Source organism: Fulmarus glacialis, unplaced genomic scaffold, assembly GCF_000690835.1.
Source record: "Fulmarus glacialis isolate BGI_N327 unplaced genomic scaffold, ASM69083v1 scaffold28752, whole genome shotgun sequence".
Taxonomy (NCBI): Eukaryota; Metazoa; Chordata; class Aves; order Procellariiformes; family Procellariidae; genus Fulmarus; species Fulmarus glacialis.
The window spans coordinates 11,820-27,799 of NW_009197632.1; the positions used below are offsets into that span (position 1 = coordinate 11,820).

Below are 15,980 nucleotides of genomic sequence, written 5' to 3' on the forward strand. Positions count from 1 at the left end.
TGAAAAGAGCAGCAGCCTACATGGACTTGGTGCAGCACAGCTGGCTTTTGGCTGGGCACAATAGAACAAGCGCTGTAAGAGCTGGTTTGGGAGCAACTTCTGAAGGGTCTGATGTGTGTGGTGAAGTTGCTGGGACAGACCCAAAAATCATCCTCCCAATGATGTTCTGCAGAAGTCAAAACATGCGAGTAGAGCAGTGAGGTATTTTTCAAAACTGAGGGGTGTCTTTGAAGCAGTGGCTGAAGTAAAGTGCCAGGATAGGCTAAGGAAAGGAGGTCTAGTGTATGATCTGTAGAAAGAGCGAGAGAGACAACTGGTCTCTTCTGGACCTTTGATATGTGTCAAACTCTGTGTTAGTGCTTTTGGCAGTGTATGGTCCTCTAGCAGTCTTCTCAAGTTTTAGTCATCAAGGTCCAGTCAGGCTGTGGGGCTGGTGTCCATGCCCTAATCAACCCAGACTATTCTCCTAGAGACTGAATTTTTTAAAAGTCTAAATCCTTTGTGGCACGGAGGAAAGGGCTGGATATATTTTATCCTGGACAACGCTCCTCTAATGTAGGGAAGGGTTGGTGCCTGCAAGGCCACCTTTGGTGCAAGGTGTCCTACTGTTATTGCATCTAGCTTCTGAACTGTGCTCTGTACTACTGCTTTGGTACTAAGCATCTCTTTTCAGTAGACCTTGTTGACCTCTCTCCTAGGTACGGACGCTGTTTGTCAGCGGCCTTCCTGTGGATATCAAGCCCAGAGAGCTCTACCTACTCTTCCGACCATTCAAGGTAAGAAGATCTTCAAATTTGGTCTTTGGTGGGAAAGATGCTGTCTTGTGGCTAACCTTGCAGCAAGATCTCTGTCAGATGGGAAGCAAGGATGAAGTGGGAAGGTAGGCCGCCTGTGAAAGCTTGGGGAACCTGGTATGAAACCAGCATAGTATCCCATGGCTTGCGCTCAGCTGGGTAACCTCCCCTGGAGCCTGTTGTTGAAATCATGCTGTCTCCAAGCTCGATGAAGGCTGCTTGGTCAGCCCTCCTGCCCAACGGGACCAGCCCTTCCCTGAGGATGTGTTCTGATCCCCTAACTGTCCATCCTTCACTAGATCACCACACAGGCTGTCCTTGGGGGAGGTGGGGTTCCCTTGTTTGCACCCTTACAGCACAGGGTGCTCTGTGCTCTCTGAGGCAGGATGCTCATCTTAGTAGCTTGACGAAGAGCTAGAAAATGGGATTTCTTCCAAGAGGGGCAAAATGGACTAGCTAAGATACCTGCTCTGCCCTTAGTCTAATCTCAGTGTTCTCTTTTAATGGGAAAGAAGAGAAGTGTTAATGTACCTGCTCCTGCTCCAAACCCTGCCTTATGAAGGGTTTGGTGCTACAGGAACTCCTGGAGCTGTCACGTCATGTCTCGGTTGTAGCTTGGCTCCTTCAGGAACCTGACACTGACTTGCTTTCTTCCCTTCTGCAGGGTTATGAAGGGTCGCTGATCAAGCTAACTTCAAAGCAGGTACCTCCTTCCAGCCTGGGTATTTTTGGCTTTTGCTAGAAAACCAGACATGCCGGGAGGGGAGGGGGGACAGATACCATTTCACTATGTAAAGCATCATCTGTGTTCAGCACCATGTATACAGCTGGGTTCTGCTCACCCCAACTGCCCTGGTGGCCCCAAACTCTCACTATGTGCTGAATGGCTCCGTATCTTCTGTTGCTGCCCAGGGCCATATGGGCTGAGTGAAACCTTCAGCCTCAAACCCTGTGCTGCCGGAAACCTTCCCCAGTTCCATCGTAATCAAGGCAGTAGTTCCCCTTGTAGGCAAGGGGTACCCAAGATGAGCAGTGCCCCCATGTGTAGGAATGCCAAAGCATTTTGGTGTGGTGGGAGCAGGCACAGAGCAGGAATCTTGGGCTGATGACCCAAGACCCTTCAAGCTCTGCTTGAAGGCCCTCTGCAGCTTTAGATGGCATCTTCTGCTTGCTGTAAGCTGTCTGGGGCAGAGGGGGTGGCAGGGTAGTCTGAGGAGCTGAAAGAGGCTTCCAAACTGAAATCGGCATTATTTCTTTTAGCCAGTTGGTTTTGTGACCTTTGACAGCCGGGCTGGTGCTGAAGCAGCAAAGAACGCCTTGAATGTGAGTACCCGATGTGCCAGGAGGGCTGGGGGCCATACCCCCTGCTGTAGCTAGACCTGGAGCTGTGGGCTAGAGTAATGCTCGGCTTGTCCATAGCATAAGAAGGGTCAGGACGTCTCAGCTGTGCCCTTGAGTATGGAAGCTAAATAGTCCTGCAGCATCCCTCCAGGGAAGCAGGAGAGCTGCTTAAGGTTGACATCAGCCTGAGTAAATGGATGCAAACTGTCCCGTGCTTAGTGTAGGTGTAGTTTCTGACCACTGGAAGACTGCTCCAGGGCCTCTGAGGGTGTGGGGAAAGAACAGCTACTTCTTTTCTCGAGTTGGCATGCACTCCTCACTCAACAGTTGGCCTCTGATAACAGGATCCAGGCTGTGAATCCTGTTCCTTATCCATTAAGTGCTCCCCGCTCTGTGGGGGAGAGTTGTGGACTGAGAGTCACCCCCTTATTCAAATGAGCGTGGATTCCCTATGTGTGTCGACGTGCGGCCAAGAGCTGCTCTTCGAGGAGCTTTTCCTCCTGCTGTCTGCACTGAGCACCGAGGTGGGGGCCCTCCTAGCTTGACTCGAGCTTGGCTTGGAGTACCTGAAGCGGGCATGTCTTCTCTGGGGAACCAACCCTTAGCAAACAGATGAGAAGAGGTGTTGGGGGCATAGGTGGTTCCCAGGCATATACAGGCATAGGGCGATACCCGGTTGACACCCTGTAATGCTTTAATGAGGCATGTGGAGCTCAACGTGTGTTTAGCATCAGCTTTTTGAGGCTCTAGGTCGAGCTCACCAGGGTACGTGGGTAGTGAAGCAGGCTTATTGCAACGCTGGTCTCTCATGTGGCCGTAGGACTTGCTTGGTGCTAGAGGCCTTGTAAAGCCTCACTTACCAAATGCCCTGATGAAAAGTGTGTGGCAGTTCAGCAGAGCAGGTCCTTGTCCTGGACTCTGGCCTGCCAGGACCTCTACAGCCAGAAGGTACTTGCTGCAGAAAGGAAGGAAACCAGCCTTCCCATGCTGCTGTTTCCATGGCAGGGCATGAGGCAGGGCCAAAGCCGTCTGGTGTGGGCTCTTTAGCACATTCCCAGCATTTCCAAACTGTTGCAGCTCAAGAAAAAGACTTGAGGATGGTCAACGTGGCAGGCACACCCAAAACAATCTCTGTTCCATGTGGGCCTGCAGAATTTAGTGGGATCTAGGCAGCAAGACATGCTGGTCTGGTTCTGCTCTGCTGTAGACCTTGCCTTGGGCATTGGGGCATGTGCTAGTGTCTCTGCCCAGGCTGGCAGTAGATGTAGCAGCACCACAGACAGGAGCTCCAGTATAGATGGGGTTATCCCAGCTCCAACAGACGGGTTTTTCCTGACCAGTGTTGGTAGCCATCACTGCTATGCTGGTTGGTGAACTGCACATAAGGAGCAAAACTGTGTCCCTCACGTTGGAAGCAGAGGTCCTAGGCCAGCTAAACATAGAAATGCAGGCACGTGGGAGCTTGAGTGCTGCAGTGAGGTGACAAAAATCTGGGCATGTGACTGCAGCGTGATGGCCTTGGTTCCCCGGTTGGGCTTTGCTCCATGAATAGACACAGCCTGTGCTTGGACTGGAAACCTTACCTCTAAGAGATTCCTGTGCTTTCCTCTGTGACAGGGCATCCGCTTCGACCCAGAGAACCCCCAGACCTTACGGTTAGAGTTTGCTAAAGCCAACACAAAGATGGCCAAGAGCAAGCTGATGGCCACGCCAAACCCCACCAATATCCACCCTGCCTTGGGCGCACACTTCATTGCACGGGACCCCTGTGAGTATGCTGGAAGGGACTTTGAGGTCGTGGCTGGTCCAACCTGGGAGATGCCCAACCCTGGGAACGCTGCCAGGGTGGGAAGGAAACCATACCCACGTATGCTCTGGCTGAAATCTGCCTGGTGCAGGAAGGCCAGCATGTTAGGGTTGCAGGAGAATAACAGGCATCTGGTAAGGCTTCTGGCCAACACTAGAAGTGTTGGGAGAGCAGAGTCGGTTTTGGAAGCTCAAGTGATACCATAAGTCCTTTAAACCATCCCTAGGTGCGAAGCAGAAAGGACGCGTCCTGTGCCATGCACCCTCAGCGTGGCCCGGTGGGGTGAGCAGCCCTGCTGAGGCTTGTTGGGCAGCCTGTAACGTGGTGCTGAGAGCCCTGTCTTCTGTCCTGCCGTCCTGTGGCACCAGCCCTGTGCTGCGTGTGTGAACCAGCCTGCCCAAAGCCCGTGTGGGGCACTGAGCAGTGATGGAGCATGTTCCTGGCCTCTGTTGGCAAGGCTGGGAGGCCCGAGGAGCAGCCGGTCACAGAGGTGCTGCAGGGTGCTATATTTTATACCTGACTGAGATGGCAGTGCAAAGCTTTAGTTTGGGGTTGGAAATCCAGTGCCTGTCCCTGAAGCAGGCTGTTGGGGCCAGCTACTGAGACGCTGTCACCTTGTCTCCTCCTGTCTAGATGACCTGACTGGAGCAGCTCTTATTCCAGCGTCCCCAGAAGCGTGGGCTCCCTACCCACTGTACACCACGGAGCTAACCCCTGCCATCCCCCACGCCGCCTTCACGTACCCGGCGGCCGCCGCTGCGGCTGCTGCTCTTCACGCTCAGGTGAGTCGCTCCCCGCATCCCGTGCCAGGAGCGGGGCTCTCCTCTCGCCCCTGCCCGGTGCTCGCTCCCGTGGGTCTCTGCTTGGCCGCTTCGACCCTGCCCTCCGCACCTTGGCTCCTGGGCAAAGCCTCCTCCCGGCTGAAGTGCATGGGGGGGCCCCAGCCCCGAGCAAACCGCAGGGGAGAGGTCTATGTGGCCGAGAGCAGTCAGAGCTGGACGATGACTTCTGACCCTGCAGGTCCAGCCTGCTTCCCTGCGAGAAAGTCAGGGCTCAATTTCTGGCTGGCTTTTCTGGTCCCCGTGGCCGGAGAACCATGTTGTGGGACTGCTGGGAAGAAGCGCTGCCTGCCAGCAAGTAAAATAGGTACGAAATATCCTCCTTGAAGTCACAGTGAAGGCAACAGGCTTAGCTCCGTGCTGAAGCTGAGGGGCTCAGCTGGGACCCCCTTGGGCCAAGTGACTCAAATACTTTTGAAGCTGGAGGAGGATGTCCTGCAGGAGATGAGTGATCAGAGCCTTGCCACAGCGAGGAACTCTGATGGGACAGTGGTGTTGGCCACCCTGGATGCAGGCTAGAGAGGGCCACTCTGTGTACGAGCCTCTGGAAATGCTGGTGGTGGTGCAACCAGCTGCCTGGTGTCCCAGGGTATGCTTGCTGACAGCTGGAGGTGTAGGGATGCCTGTAGTGGTCTGAAACTGGAATGCTTTAATGTACTGAGACCAACACCCCTGCTGAGCATGGAGTCCCTGAAACCATGGAAATGCCAGGGGAAAGCCAAAACAGAGAAGTAGTGTCCTAATTCCAGGTTAAGGTGCTTGATTTGGAGCACTTGGACAGGAGAACCTGGAGCCCCTGTCCCTGCCCTGCTTGGTGTTACCAGCCAGCTGTGCTCTGCCTGTGTCGGTCTCTGCTCCTGAAGTAGCGCCAGGGGGGACTAGGGCAGTGGGGATCTAAGCTTAGACCTCAGAGCATCAGGGCTTAACCTCTGCTCTCTGCCCTGCCAAGCAGGGTGTTTAGCTCCACTCTTCCCTGCTTAAACTGAGAGGAAGAAGAGCTGTGTCCCCTCACCTTGACCACCTGGCTGATGGTCAGCTCAGTTGGCCCTTTGGCATCCTCTTGCTTCCCACAAGCATCTTGACAGTAACTGCCCAGTTTCAACCCAAGCTTGTTTCCCAAATGCAATATGGAGGCAGCGGAGGGGATGCAAGCTCCTGGCCTGTGTAGGCTTGTCTGTCCTGCCCCTCACACACCTGCAGGCCTCTGCTGCTTTTGCCCTTCTACTGGTGAGCTAGGGTCGGGCTGAAGCTCCTGCAGGGTAGGCAAGAAGTACGTGGGGCCCAGGGCAGGGCCAGGCACTGGCTTGTTCTTCCAAGGGCCTCCAGAGACCTTCAGAGGGTTGTGCTTGCTGGTGTTCTCCAAAAGTTATTACAACTACAGGAGCATGCTCAGGAGAGCAGATGTCTTCCTTTCCCTGCCCCATGTGTGTAGGGTGGTGGAGCCAAGGGCTGTTGCTGGTTGAATTGCCCCTGGCAGGGAGGACCAGGAAAAAAACCCTTCTGGCCTGGCTGATGTGGTTGAGGGAGGTGAAACCATTACTGCAGTTCCTTCAAGTATGATCATCAGTGACAGTATGGGGACCCTGAGTGTAAGGGTTAGACACCAAAAATTTATGGTGCATGGTGGGGGAGAAAAACTCTGCCCTCCTAAAGTGGAGGGTATCAAGGAGGCCTTCAGCCACATCTTTTCCCTCTGGGGTCTTAGTTCCTGCCCTCCAGTTGGCAAGCTACTAGCTTTCAAAGAGGTCTTCTGGCCTGAAGAATGACCCTGAGGCTCCAGGGAGCTCCCTGCATAGGTAGGACTCCCTGCCCAAGGAGGTCTGTAAGTGGTGACATGCCCCTAAGCCTTAGGGAGCCAGTGTAGCCCCTCCAGGCCATGGCTGTGGCCGGACCCAGGTCTCTTCTGAAGAGCAGCTGGGCTGGCCAAGCAGTTACAGCAGCTCCTTGCTGCGTTGTGCTTGAGCCGGCGGTGACCTCGCAGGGAGACATTCTGGCGCAGTATATGTTACCAATAAAGTTTTATGGAGTTAAACATTACTCGGGCTGGCAGCTCTGAGCTGCCTGGTCTCTAGGCTGGAGCCCTCTCCCTTGCAGAGCTGAGGCAGGGTGGAGTGAGTCAGTGAGATGACTTTTGCTCACAAACCGGGCTAAAAGCTGTAACCTTAGTCTTGGTGTGCTGAGCCCTCTGCTCGCACTGGTAGGGATTGGTTCGCCTTGCTGGCGGGGTGGTGGGCACACGGGTTGTTCTCCAGGACAGCTGCAGTTCTTCCTCCTGAGACTGGTCTTGGCTGGAGGAAGTTCATGGGGATGGTCATGCAGCTCCACAGCAATCAGTCCTGAAGCAGGCATGAAGTTGGAGGCTGTAGCTAAACTGAGAGCTTGTCGCAAAAGATTTAAAGCTGAAGTGCTCGTCCTCTCGCAGCTCTGTGTTCAAGTCTGGTAGCGAGCGGGAGAGGAGGTGGCTGCCCTCTGCAATGCACATATGCAACCCGAAGAGCTGCCCAGAGGGCTGGCAGGAGCGATGAGGGGCAGGAGATGGCACGAGGCTGGCCTGGCCTCGGCTCGCGCACTGGGAGCCGTCGGTAAGCTGCTCGCAGACGAGACTGATGGCTGCTGCTCCCGGCACCGCTGTGCCACGGTGATGCTCCTGGCAGGCACCAGGCTGCTGTAGATGTGACTGTGGCCTGACCCTGCACCGCTAAGAGCCTCTACCTGTGGGGACTCCACTGACTTTAAGATTGTCCCATCTGCCTTCTCTCCCTCCCACCCTCTCTCAAATCCCTCCTTTGATGTCCCTAGTGAACTCCAGCCATGATGCCAGCGCAGGCTAGCCCTGAAGCTCAGAGCTGTCCCTGGAGATGGGACACCCTAGTGATGCCTTATTGCAGCTAGTGGAGTGGCTGTACTACAGCTCCATTCCTAGAAGTGTTAAGCATGATGGCAGCCACGTCTGGAAAGACTGGTAAGGTAACCATCTCTCCTCGAAGGTGCACCATGGGACTTGCAAGCTTCTGCCCATCTCTGTAGCCCGTATCTCCTTGGCAACCCAGTGCATGGGCCTCACGCTACCCACCCACCAGAGCCTGGGGAATGAGATACCAGGCCTTCTTTCTAACCCACATCTCCAACTTGGCAGCACATGACATGGCGCACACAGCATGGCACCATCTTACATCAACTCCTCCCAGCTGAGCCAGGCTCAGCCAGGTCCCGCCGGTGGGAGGGGAGCAGCCCGGTTGAGCCAGGGCAGAGACAACCCTGCCGCTCGCTGTGAAAGAAACCTGGTTTCTCCCCAACCACGACCCTTTGAGGGCAACCAGAAATACACCTTGAACTCACTCCTGGCACACGGTGGGGGAGGTGAGTGACGTGATAGTGATAGCACACAACTAAATTCTAGCGGGCACGTTAGACAACAGCACTTGCCGGTCACTTTGTTCCAGAATTGCATACCGGGACAGACCCTGCCCTTAATCATGGGTCTAATCTCACCTCTTTCCTCTCCAGTTACTGGAAACGGAGCAAGTTCTCCCTTGCAACCTGAAATCACAGGCAGGACACAGGTCTTGTGAGCTGTTAACGAAGGGAATTGGCAGCCTGGGAGAGGTGGGAGCGGCGTAGGAAACTGGGAGCTTGGGAAGAGGGAAGATGGTCTGGACTGGGACTGGTTGGCAGGGAGGATGCTTGCTGTGGTCAGCTCTAACTGAAGGAACCGAATCCTGGCTCACTTGTTGCAGTGAGGAGTAGACTTTTTTCCTCTGTGTGGTAGTGATGTTGGGGAAAGAAGTCATCACAGATGGGGACCCAGGTCTGCCTTTGCTCTTGGAGGACCATGAGGTGCGAAGATGTGCAGAGTTGGTCTCTTGGGAAGATGGGGAGAGCTTGACACAAGCATAGAGACAATGATACAGCTTGTCTTGTTCTGCTTGGACCTGGTGAACAGTTTCATCTATTGCCTGTGTGATGGAGTTGGGCTGCATTGCGTCTCTGATGTGAAACTGCTTGTTTTGGAGTGCCTCTAAGCCAAATTCTGAGTGGGCAGTAGGAGACACCAGGGGCTGTCAATGCTCCTGGAGCTCTTCTGCAAAGAGATGCTTCCAGCTGTGGCAGCACCCCTGAGGGCAGGACTCTGCTATGGGCAGGACTTGCCCTGGAAAGCAGGGGCTGGATGGAGGATTCTTTCATAAGAACACGGGTGAGGCTAGTGGTGGTTACCACATGGTGCTTGTGGGAGACCAGGCTGATGTGTTGGGTACCCAAAGCCCAGGAGACTGTCTGTGGTAGATGCTTCCAAGGCAGAGAGTAGGTCATAGACTGAAAGCTGGGGGGTGGGCTGCCCAAGGTGCCCTCAGAGCATCCATGTTGCTGCTGCTGGCAGCCTTGTCTGGAGGCTTTGAGGAGATGGTGGAGGTGGGCCTCTGAAGCTGGGACCTGTCTAAGCGAGTGGTGGGTGGAAGGAGCAGTCCTGGATCATGGCTATGTCGTGGGGCAAGAGCCCAGCAGGACCCTGAGGCTTCCTAGCACTGAGTTGAGGCAGAGCCCATTGATGGAAGGAGAGGTCAGTGCTCCAAAAAAACCTTTCCCTCTTGTTTGCTGCCTGGGCTGGCTCAGAGCAAGCTGGATCTCCTGAGCAGTGCCTGCTGTTGTGGATGGACATGAGGCAGATCCCAGTGGCTGTGATCTGGTGCTGATCCTAGAGAACTGGGAGTGTGGGGAAGATCTGCTGGGGTGGGCCTCAGGTGCTGTGCTCTTCTTCAAGTACTGCCTTCTGTTGGGATGCTGCTGTTTGCTGTGTGACCACCTGGGTGCCACCAGCCTGGCTGAGCCCTGGAGCACCAAGCAATGGCCACCATGGTGTGTCTGCTGGATAATGGGCATGCTGGATAATGGGGATCCTGCCTTTGTGCACCACTGACCTCTGGACTCACTTCATGGTCCCATCTGCAAAATGTCCTGAACTTCATGTTGTGGCAGCTAAGCTCTGATAGACCCTCCCTGGGATGGGAAGCTGGACACAGTGACAAATTTTCTATGCCTAATAACTTGTTGCTTGTTTGTTGAGGCTATCGGGTAGGAATTCACAGGATCATTTTTTCTGGGCAATCTCCATGCTTCCCGGAGGTGTGAAGCACTCTTCAAGACCTTCATGGTTATGGTGTCTTCCTAAACTCCAGTGACTTAAGGCGGGCATCGATGGCCAAGCAGCCCTGAGCAAGCTGTCCCCAAGCCAGCCGTTTCCTCCTAGCCAGAGAAAAGCAGGCAGGAGATGCTCTTAGCTCCTCCAGGTACCTGCTGAGCAGCCATTCTCGCTACATCATACCTAATGAGTGAACTGGACCGAGATGCCATCAGAAGTGACTTTCTGACCTGTGGCCAGCACTGACTCTTCCTGGCTACTTCAACTCAAAGGAAAGCAGCACAACTCGCTTCCACTCTGGGAAAAGGAGAAACACTTGTTTGCTGTGGTCTCCAAGATGGGTATGTCTCCATGAGCTGTAGCATAAGCTCCCTCAAGGCCCAGAGGGGTACAAGGCATTGGATGGATGCCTGTTAAAACACTCCTAAGCAACAGGACGGATCAGTGCCTGTCGTCTTCTGCATGCTCCTCAACATGGTGTGAGATGATGTGCTGATCCTCCAGCTCTCCCTCACCATAGCTGCCTGGGGAGACGTGTGTACTTGATTCGACTGTCGCAAGGTTTTCTTGGTGGTGGGCTGAGCTGCTTGGGTCTTACACAGCATGCAAGCGTTTGGATGCTCGTCTCCTCAACCCAGCCCCCTAAAGGTCCCTGGAAGCGGGTGGCTTGGGTGAAGTGCCTGCTGCTGAGGCTGGAAGTGTGTGTCCAGAGAGCACTAATGGATGATGCTAAGTGCCTTGTGGGTGCACCTTTGCAGGCTGTCCTTGCCTGCCCTGGGTCATGTTCCCATCAGCTGTGTTTCCAGCTGGAGCAGAGCAGCTCTTGCTGGCCATCAATGTCGTCTGCCCAAGGCTTGCACCCGGTGACCTGCAGCCCGGGGGAGGCGGGGACCGTGAAGTGCTCGTGGCTTGCCGGGGTGAGGCTGTCTCAGCAGTGCAACTGAAGATGCCACTCCGCACATCAGCAGCTGCTAACTAGATGCAGCTCTTGGACATGCTGATTGGGGTCCTACCAGCTCCCAGGAGCACAACGGAGTGCTTTATCCCTGTCTGCACAGGGGGCCTTTCTGGTACCTGGGGAGGTGGCTGGGTCCGTTCCAATTGTAGGGATAGCTCTGAGCTCCACAAGATGCCGGGGCTGACTGCAGAGCAAAGATACGCAGACCGAGAAGTAACTACGGAGGAAAGGCAGGCCATCCAAGCTAAAGGTGGCTCGAGGATGGATTCAGCCCTCCCTTCCCCCCTCTCTTTTTCGTGCTGAAGGAATCGCTCTCCATAAGGATGGTGGGCAAGATAAGAAATTTAAATTCTGAGGGTAATTGGGAGAGACAATGGAGGACTTGACAAGGAGAGTGAAATGCTGATGGGGTGTTTATCTGGCCCATTTATCATTTCTTTGTGATTTTTAGGTAGCGCTGGTCTTGTGCTGCAGCAAGGGAGAGGCTCTTCACTTCTGGATGTTTCACCTGGCCTCTGGACAGTGGCAGGCAGAGGCACAAATTTCTCTTCTCCAGCTGTTTTCTGGGACAGATGTTGAACGTGGCAGCACGAGGCTGGCTGCAGTCGGCTGGCGGTGTCTGCCTCGTCCCTACGGGCAGGCGAGCAGGAGATGTTTGCAGTGGTGTGGCCAGACTCCTTTCCAACTGTGAGCTAATGCAGCTCCAGAAACAACTGCGTCTCTTCCAGTAAAAGCCTGCCTTGCTCTACTTTCCTCGCCCAGTGTTGGACTTCTCCATTCACTCTTTCTCAGCTTCCTCCTTGACAGACGTAGTATTTTGAGAGATAATGGATCTTCTGAAAGCCCTCAGAGAAATTTGCTCCCTACGGGGAAGTGCTCTGCCTTGGCCTGCCGGGTTGCAATCCTCTTGGGACAACCCTACACGGTCTCTTGTGGTGCTGGTCTCCTCTTCCAGATGGCTCCGGGAGCCCCCCGTTTGCAGAGCCTCTCTACTCCCTGGCAAAAGCAAGGTGCCTGAGGTACTTTGAAGGATGTGAAGAGAAAACTGCCTTGGCAGGTGCCGCTGTCCTAAAGAACATGTCCTCTTGACTAGCTGCTGCCTCCAATCTGGTTCTTCCAGTGCTTTCTGCTGGTTTCAGAAACATCTCTCCTAGTGAGGGGGTGTTCCTGCCTCATCCCATCAAGCCCTTAATCTTTCTGAGGGCTGAAAGACCTGGCAGGTCATTCCCTCACCCTGCCAGCATGTCAGAGCCTTGGCTTGTACCCAGGATCATCGCATCTGCAGGAGCTCCTGCCAGCCTGCAGGCTGAGCCCCCCTGCAGGGCTGTGCTACTGGCAGGTGGGGCCACCACAAGTCAGGCTGGTTGGGTTTGCATGTACGAGCATCGGAGACCTATAGAAAGAAGGCCAGGAGAGGTGGTCCATCAGAAGTGGAGGTTCGTTAGTGCCAGAGCTACAAACAGTGCGTTTTTTTTAGGAGAAAGAGCAAGATTTCTGTTGAAACTGGAGGTGCCGGCGGCCAGGCTTGAGGTGGGGTGTGCGCGTGGGGCAGAAGCTGTCTCAGACCCCCTGAGGAGGGTATGAAGAGCCACCGGGCTTGGGGAGCGGGGTGGGGGATGGCCGTCTTGCATGTGCGCAGCTGCTGTGCCTGCTTACGTAAAGCCGTGCCGCTCATGCCGAGCGCGGCGTGGGATGGAGGCAGCGCCGGGGGTTGAGCGCTCGCAGCCGTGTGAAGGCAGGGGGAGTTTCCTGTTGCTGCAGGGCAGGAGGAAAGTACTTCCAGCTGTCGAGGGGAGGGTGCTGGAGTGGGAGTCATTGGCCAGGGAGGAGGAGGACCGCTGGCTGCTGAGGAGATGCGGCTCTGCTGAGCAAGCACCTCCTGGTGACAGGGCTGGGGGGGGAGCAAGTAACCCCGGTCCTTGCGCTGGCAGCTGCTGTGGTGGCCCCGTAAAAGGTGTCAGTGATGCCGCTGCCCGCACCGGGCCGCGAGCTTTCCTGGCCTGTGTTAGTGCAAGGAGATGACCATGCCCCAGAGCAGTGGGGTAGCCCCAGGCTCGGGAGCAAGGGTGCAGCTGAGCTGGGTCTCTCGCAGGCTAGCGGAGAAGTGAAGGCCTGGTGTGCGTGGCACCAAGGTAGCGCTTTGGTCCTGGCACTAGATGGGACCCCTCACTGGGGAGGTGGGTCTTGGTAATCTCCATGCCCTCAATTCCTTCCACCTAAGGCTGGACTGACTGGGATGCCCCTGGCTGCTGTGTCATGGAGCAAACTACAGGGCCAGCTGGGAGCTGAGTTGGTAGCATCCACTTGCCTCATGAAGGTACCTGGCAAGGAGTCTGACCGGCCCAGTGTGCCTGGCTACGGGCAGCTGCCTCGAGCATGGAACTGGTGCCTGAACATGAGCCTGGGATCCAGCACATCTAACCTAGCTGATGAGAGGCTCCTGCTAGGACAGAGCCTCTGCAGACTTGCAGTCCTCCTCCCTGTAGGAAGCGTCACAAGAGGAGGGACTTGAACAGCTCCAAGCATGAGCTCAAGGACCTCAGTTACTGGCATCGCAGCCCTTGTGATGGTGGAGGGAGGACTTGGCCATCGCAGGCAGCTGTGTTTTCTGGGAGGTGTGTGCTTGTTGTCCCCTCCAGCTCCTGTAAGGAGGCTGCAGTGTCAAGGTCTTGGCCACTTGCTGTGTGTCCCTCTGTAAAGGAATGAATGCAAAGCCTCTGGCTTTGCACCTCCATCAGGTGTCAGACTTCTGCTTCTTACAGGGGTAAAGGGAGTAGGGTTTGAAAGGACCCATTGAAGATGTGCCTAGCTTGGAGAGTAATCCGAGGGCTGTCACTGAGTCTCTGGGTGTCCTGGTCTTCAGCTCTGTCTCTTCTGAAGACCTGTGTGCAGCTTCTGGAGGTCTCATGCAGCTGGGATTGGGGACACAGGTCTGCATCTCCACTCCTGGATAAGTTTGCAGCAAGACTTGTGTTGCATGTGCCATCCAGTGCATCGGTCGGGCAGCCCGCTGGCTGCTAGGTAGTTAGAAAACACCTAGCTCCTGTTCCCTCGCACTGCTGGCTGTCATCTCAACCTGCAGTGGCTTTCTTGATGTCTCTTGCATGCTTACAGCCTGCAGGGGAGACCTGACTCTGGCAAGAGCCCTGTTAGAAAGAGGCTGGCAGAATCGCCCTTGCTGGTGTGACAGTAGTGCATCAGCCATGTAGGGCTTAGATGAGCTCCAAAGCCTCTGCCAAACTGTATGCTTTGGCTGTGGCTGCGGTTCTTCCTTTGCCCAACTGAGCTGGGACCTTGCCTCGAGAAAGTCTGCCTGACGTCGGCCAAGGGTTCCTCTTCGTGGGAGAGTGCCATGCATGGGCATTCGAGCTGGTCTGGGAATACTGTTTCTTCCCTCTGGCCCTGGAGTGGTGCATGTGCTTGGGAGAGGAGCATCTAGCCAGGCTTGTTCAGGTAAGGGGACAACTTTGCCAGGATGGTCTGGCAAGGGGAACAGTTCACGCTGGGCTCTAGGGGGTTTTCTGCCTCTTTTTTACCCATCTTAAAGCAAAGTCCATCGTTCTGCTGGTACCCAGAGCCCTGAACGTACCTGCTGCTCTTGATGCCTGTCTGCACTGAGGCTGTGCTCCCCTCCCACCAGCTGGGGCGGGGGGCGGGGATGGCCGCTGTGTTTCAGCTCCCTTTACAAACAGCAACAGGACTAAGCTCTGCTCGCTGCTCCTGCTGCTGGATCTGTGCTCAGTCAAGTGGCACAGACTCGTCTCCCACTGCTCTCAGGCATGAAGCTGCTAACTCAGCCCAGCCTGATGTACCGGTCTTCCAGACCAAACAGGAGCATCTGGATGTCTGATGCTATTCTACTGGATGCGGCCAGCTTGCTGCATCTACTGACAGGCTGGAAAGTGTCTGTTCAGTCACTGTTGCCACGTCTGCTCGTTGGGTCCCCATCCAGCGGTTCTTCAGCAAAGAGCAGGCCTGAGCAGTAGATGTGGTAGCAATGACCTGCCAGGGAAGCCTCCAAGTTTTGCTGGTTTGCAGCTCTACCAAGTTCTTCCCATGATGTGGTTTGCCTGGAGCCTCTTCTGATGGCTGGGGTGTGGCTTAGAGAACTTCATGGGTCTCTTCTGTGATGGATGAGCCGGTTCTTACCCTGTGCGTGTCACATAGAGGTTGTCTGGTTTAAACGTGTGGTCTTGAGATGCCTCCTTTTGCTGGCTGAGGGCAGAGCAGCCACCACCTTGGGGTGCTGCATGCCCAAAGTGAGCCTCCTCTGTCCTGCCTGAGCCTGAACGGGGGGAAAGATGTAAACTTGGGGTGTGTGGGGGAGTGGGAGCGTGCTGGGGGGGAAACAGCCCCTCCTTGCGCACACTTCTGCAGTAGTGAACTTCGTAGATAGCTTGGTGGTGAGGAGCTTTCCTAGCTTGAACGGCGGTGTTCTGCTTGTTGTAGTGAGCCGGGGCCAGGCATGGGTGTGAATTTGGGGGCTGTCTTCTGGTTATGCCAATAGGCAGAAAGTACTTTGAGATGTTCAGGCAAGCCCTGAGGTGGAGTGCTAGCTTCCTTCTTAGATGTGTGGGATCCTGCCATGCTCCTTGAGGGAGGACCTGGCTGGGTCCCAGTGCCTGGTGAGCCTGAGCCTGTCCTTGCACGAGCCACCAGAACTGGCCAGTGTGGGGCTGGCACGCCGGGTAGTGCCAGCACGGTGCAGCCCCAGATTGGGATGCTACTTGAGTAGTATTTGGGGCTCACCCTGGAGCCTCCTTTCCCCTGCTGGAGACATCTCTACTCAGTGTACCTCGTATGCGGCCTGAAGGAGCTGAAGGTTTGGGCTCTGGTTGAGATAATCATGGATCACGGACCTCTGGCGTGGCTTTCTTTTCCAGATGCGCTGGTATCCTCCCTCCGAAGCTACCCAGCAAGGATGGAAGTCTCGTCAGTTTTGTTAGTTTGTTAGTAAGTAATTAATTACTTTTGGAGCCGGGTCCTTGTCTTGCTTCTCCTTGGGCTCTTGTGGGGAGGAGGGATGGGAGCTCAGGCTCAGCCCCCCGCATCCACCCAAGGATGCGGTTGGGTTACACTGATGGGCGACGGGGCCAAACCCACC

At 55.2% G+C, this 15,980-nt stretch overlaps 1 protein-coding gene across 1 annotated transcript; it reads left to right on the forward strand.

The window, feature by feature from the left end:
• Positions 1 to 698: 698 nt before the first annotated feature.
• On the forward strand, positions 699 to 15,822 carry RBPMS2 (RNA binding protein with multiple splicing 2; the record flags this gene model as incomplete). Its single annotated transcript, XM_009572624.1, has 6 exons — positions 699 to 776; positions 1,459 to 1,497; positions 2,055 to 2,117; positions 3,753 to 3,903; positions 4,576 to 4,724; positions 15,760 to 15,822. Coding segments are annotated over 6 exons (543 nt in total), but the record flags the coding sequence as incomplete, so codon positions are not given.
• Between the last annotated feature and the right edge of the window lie 158 nt (positions 15,823 to 15,980).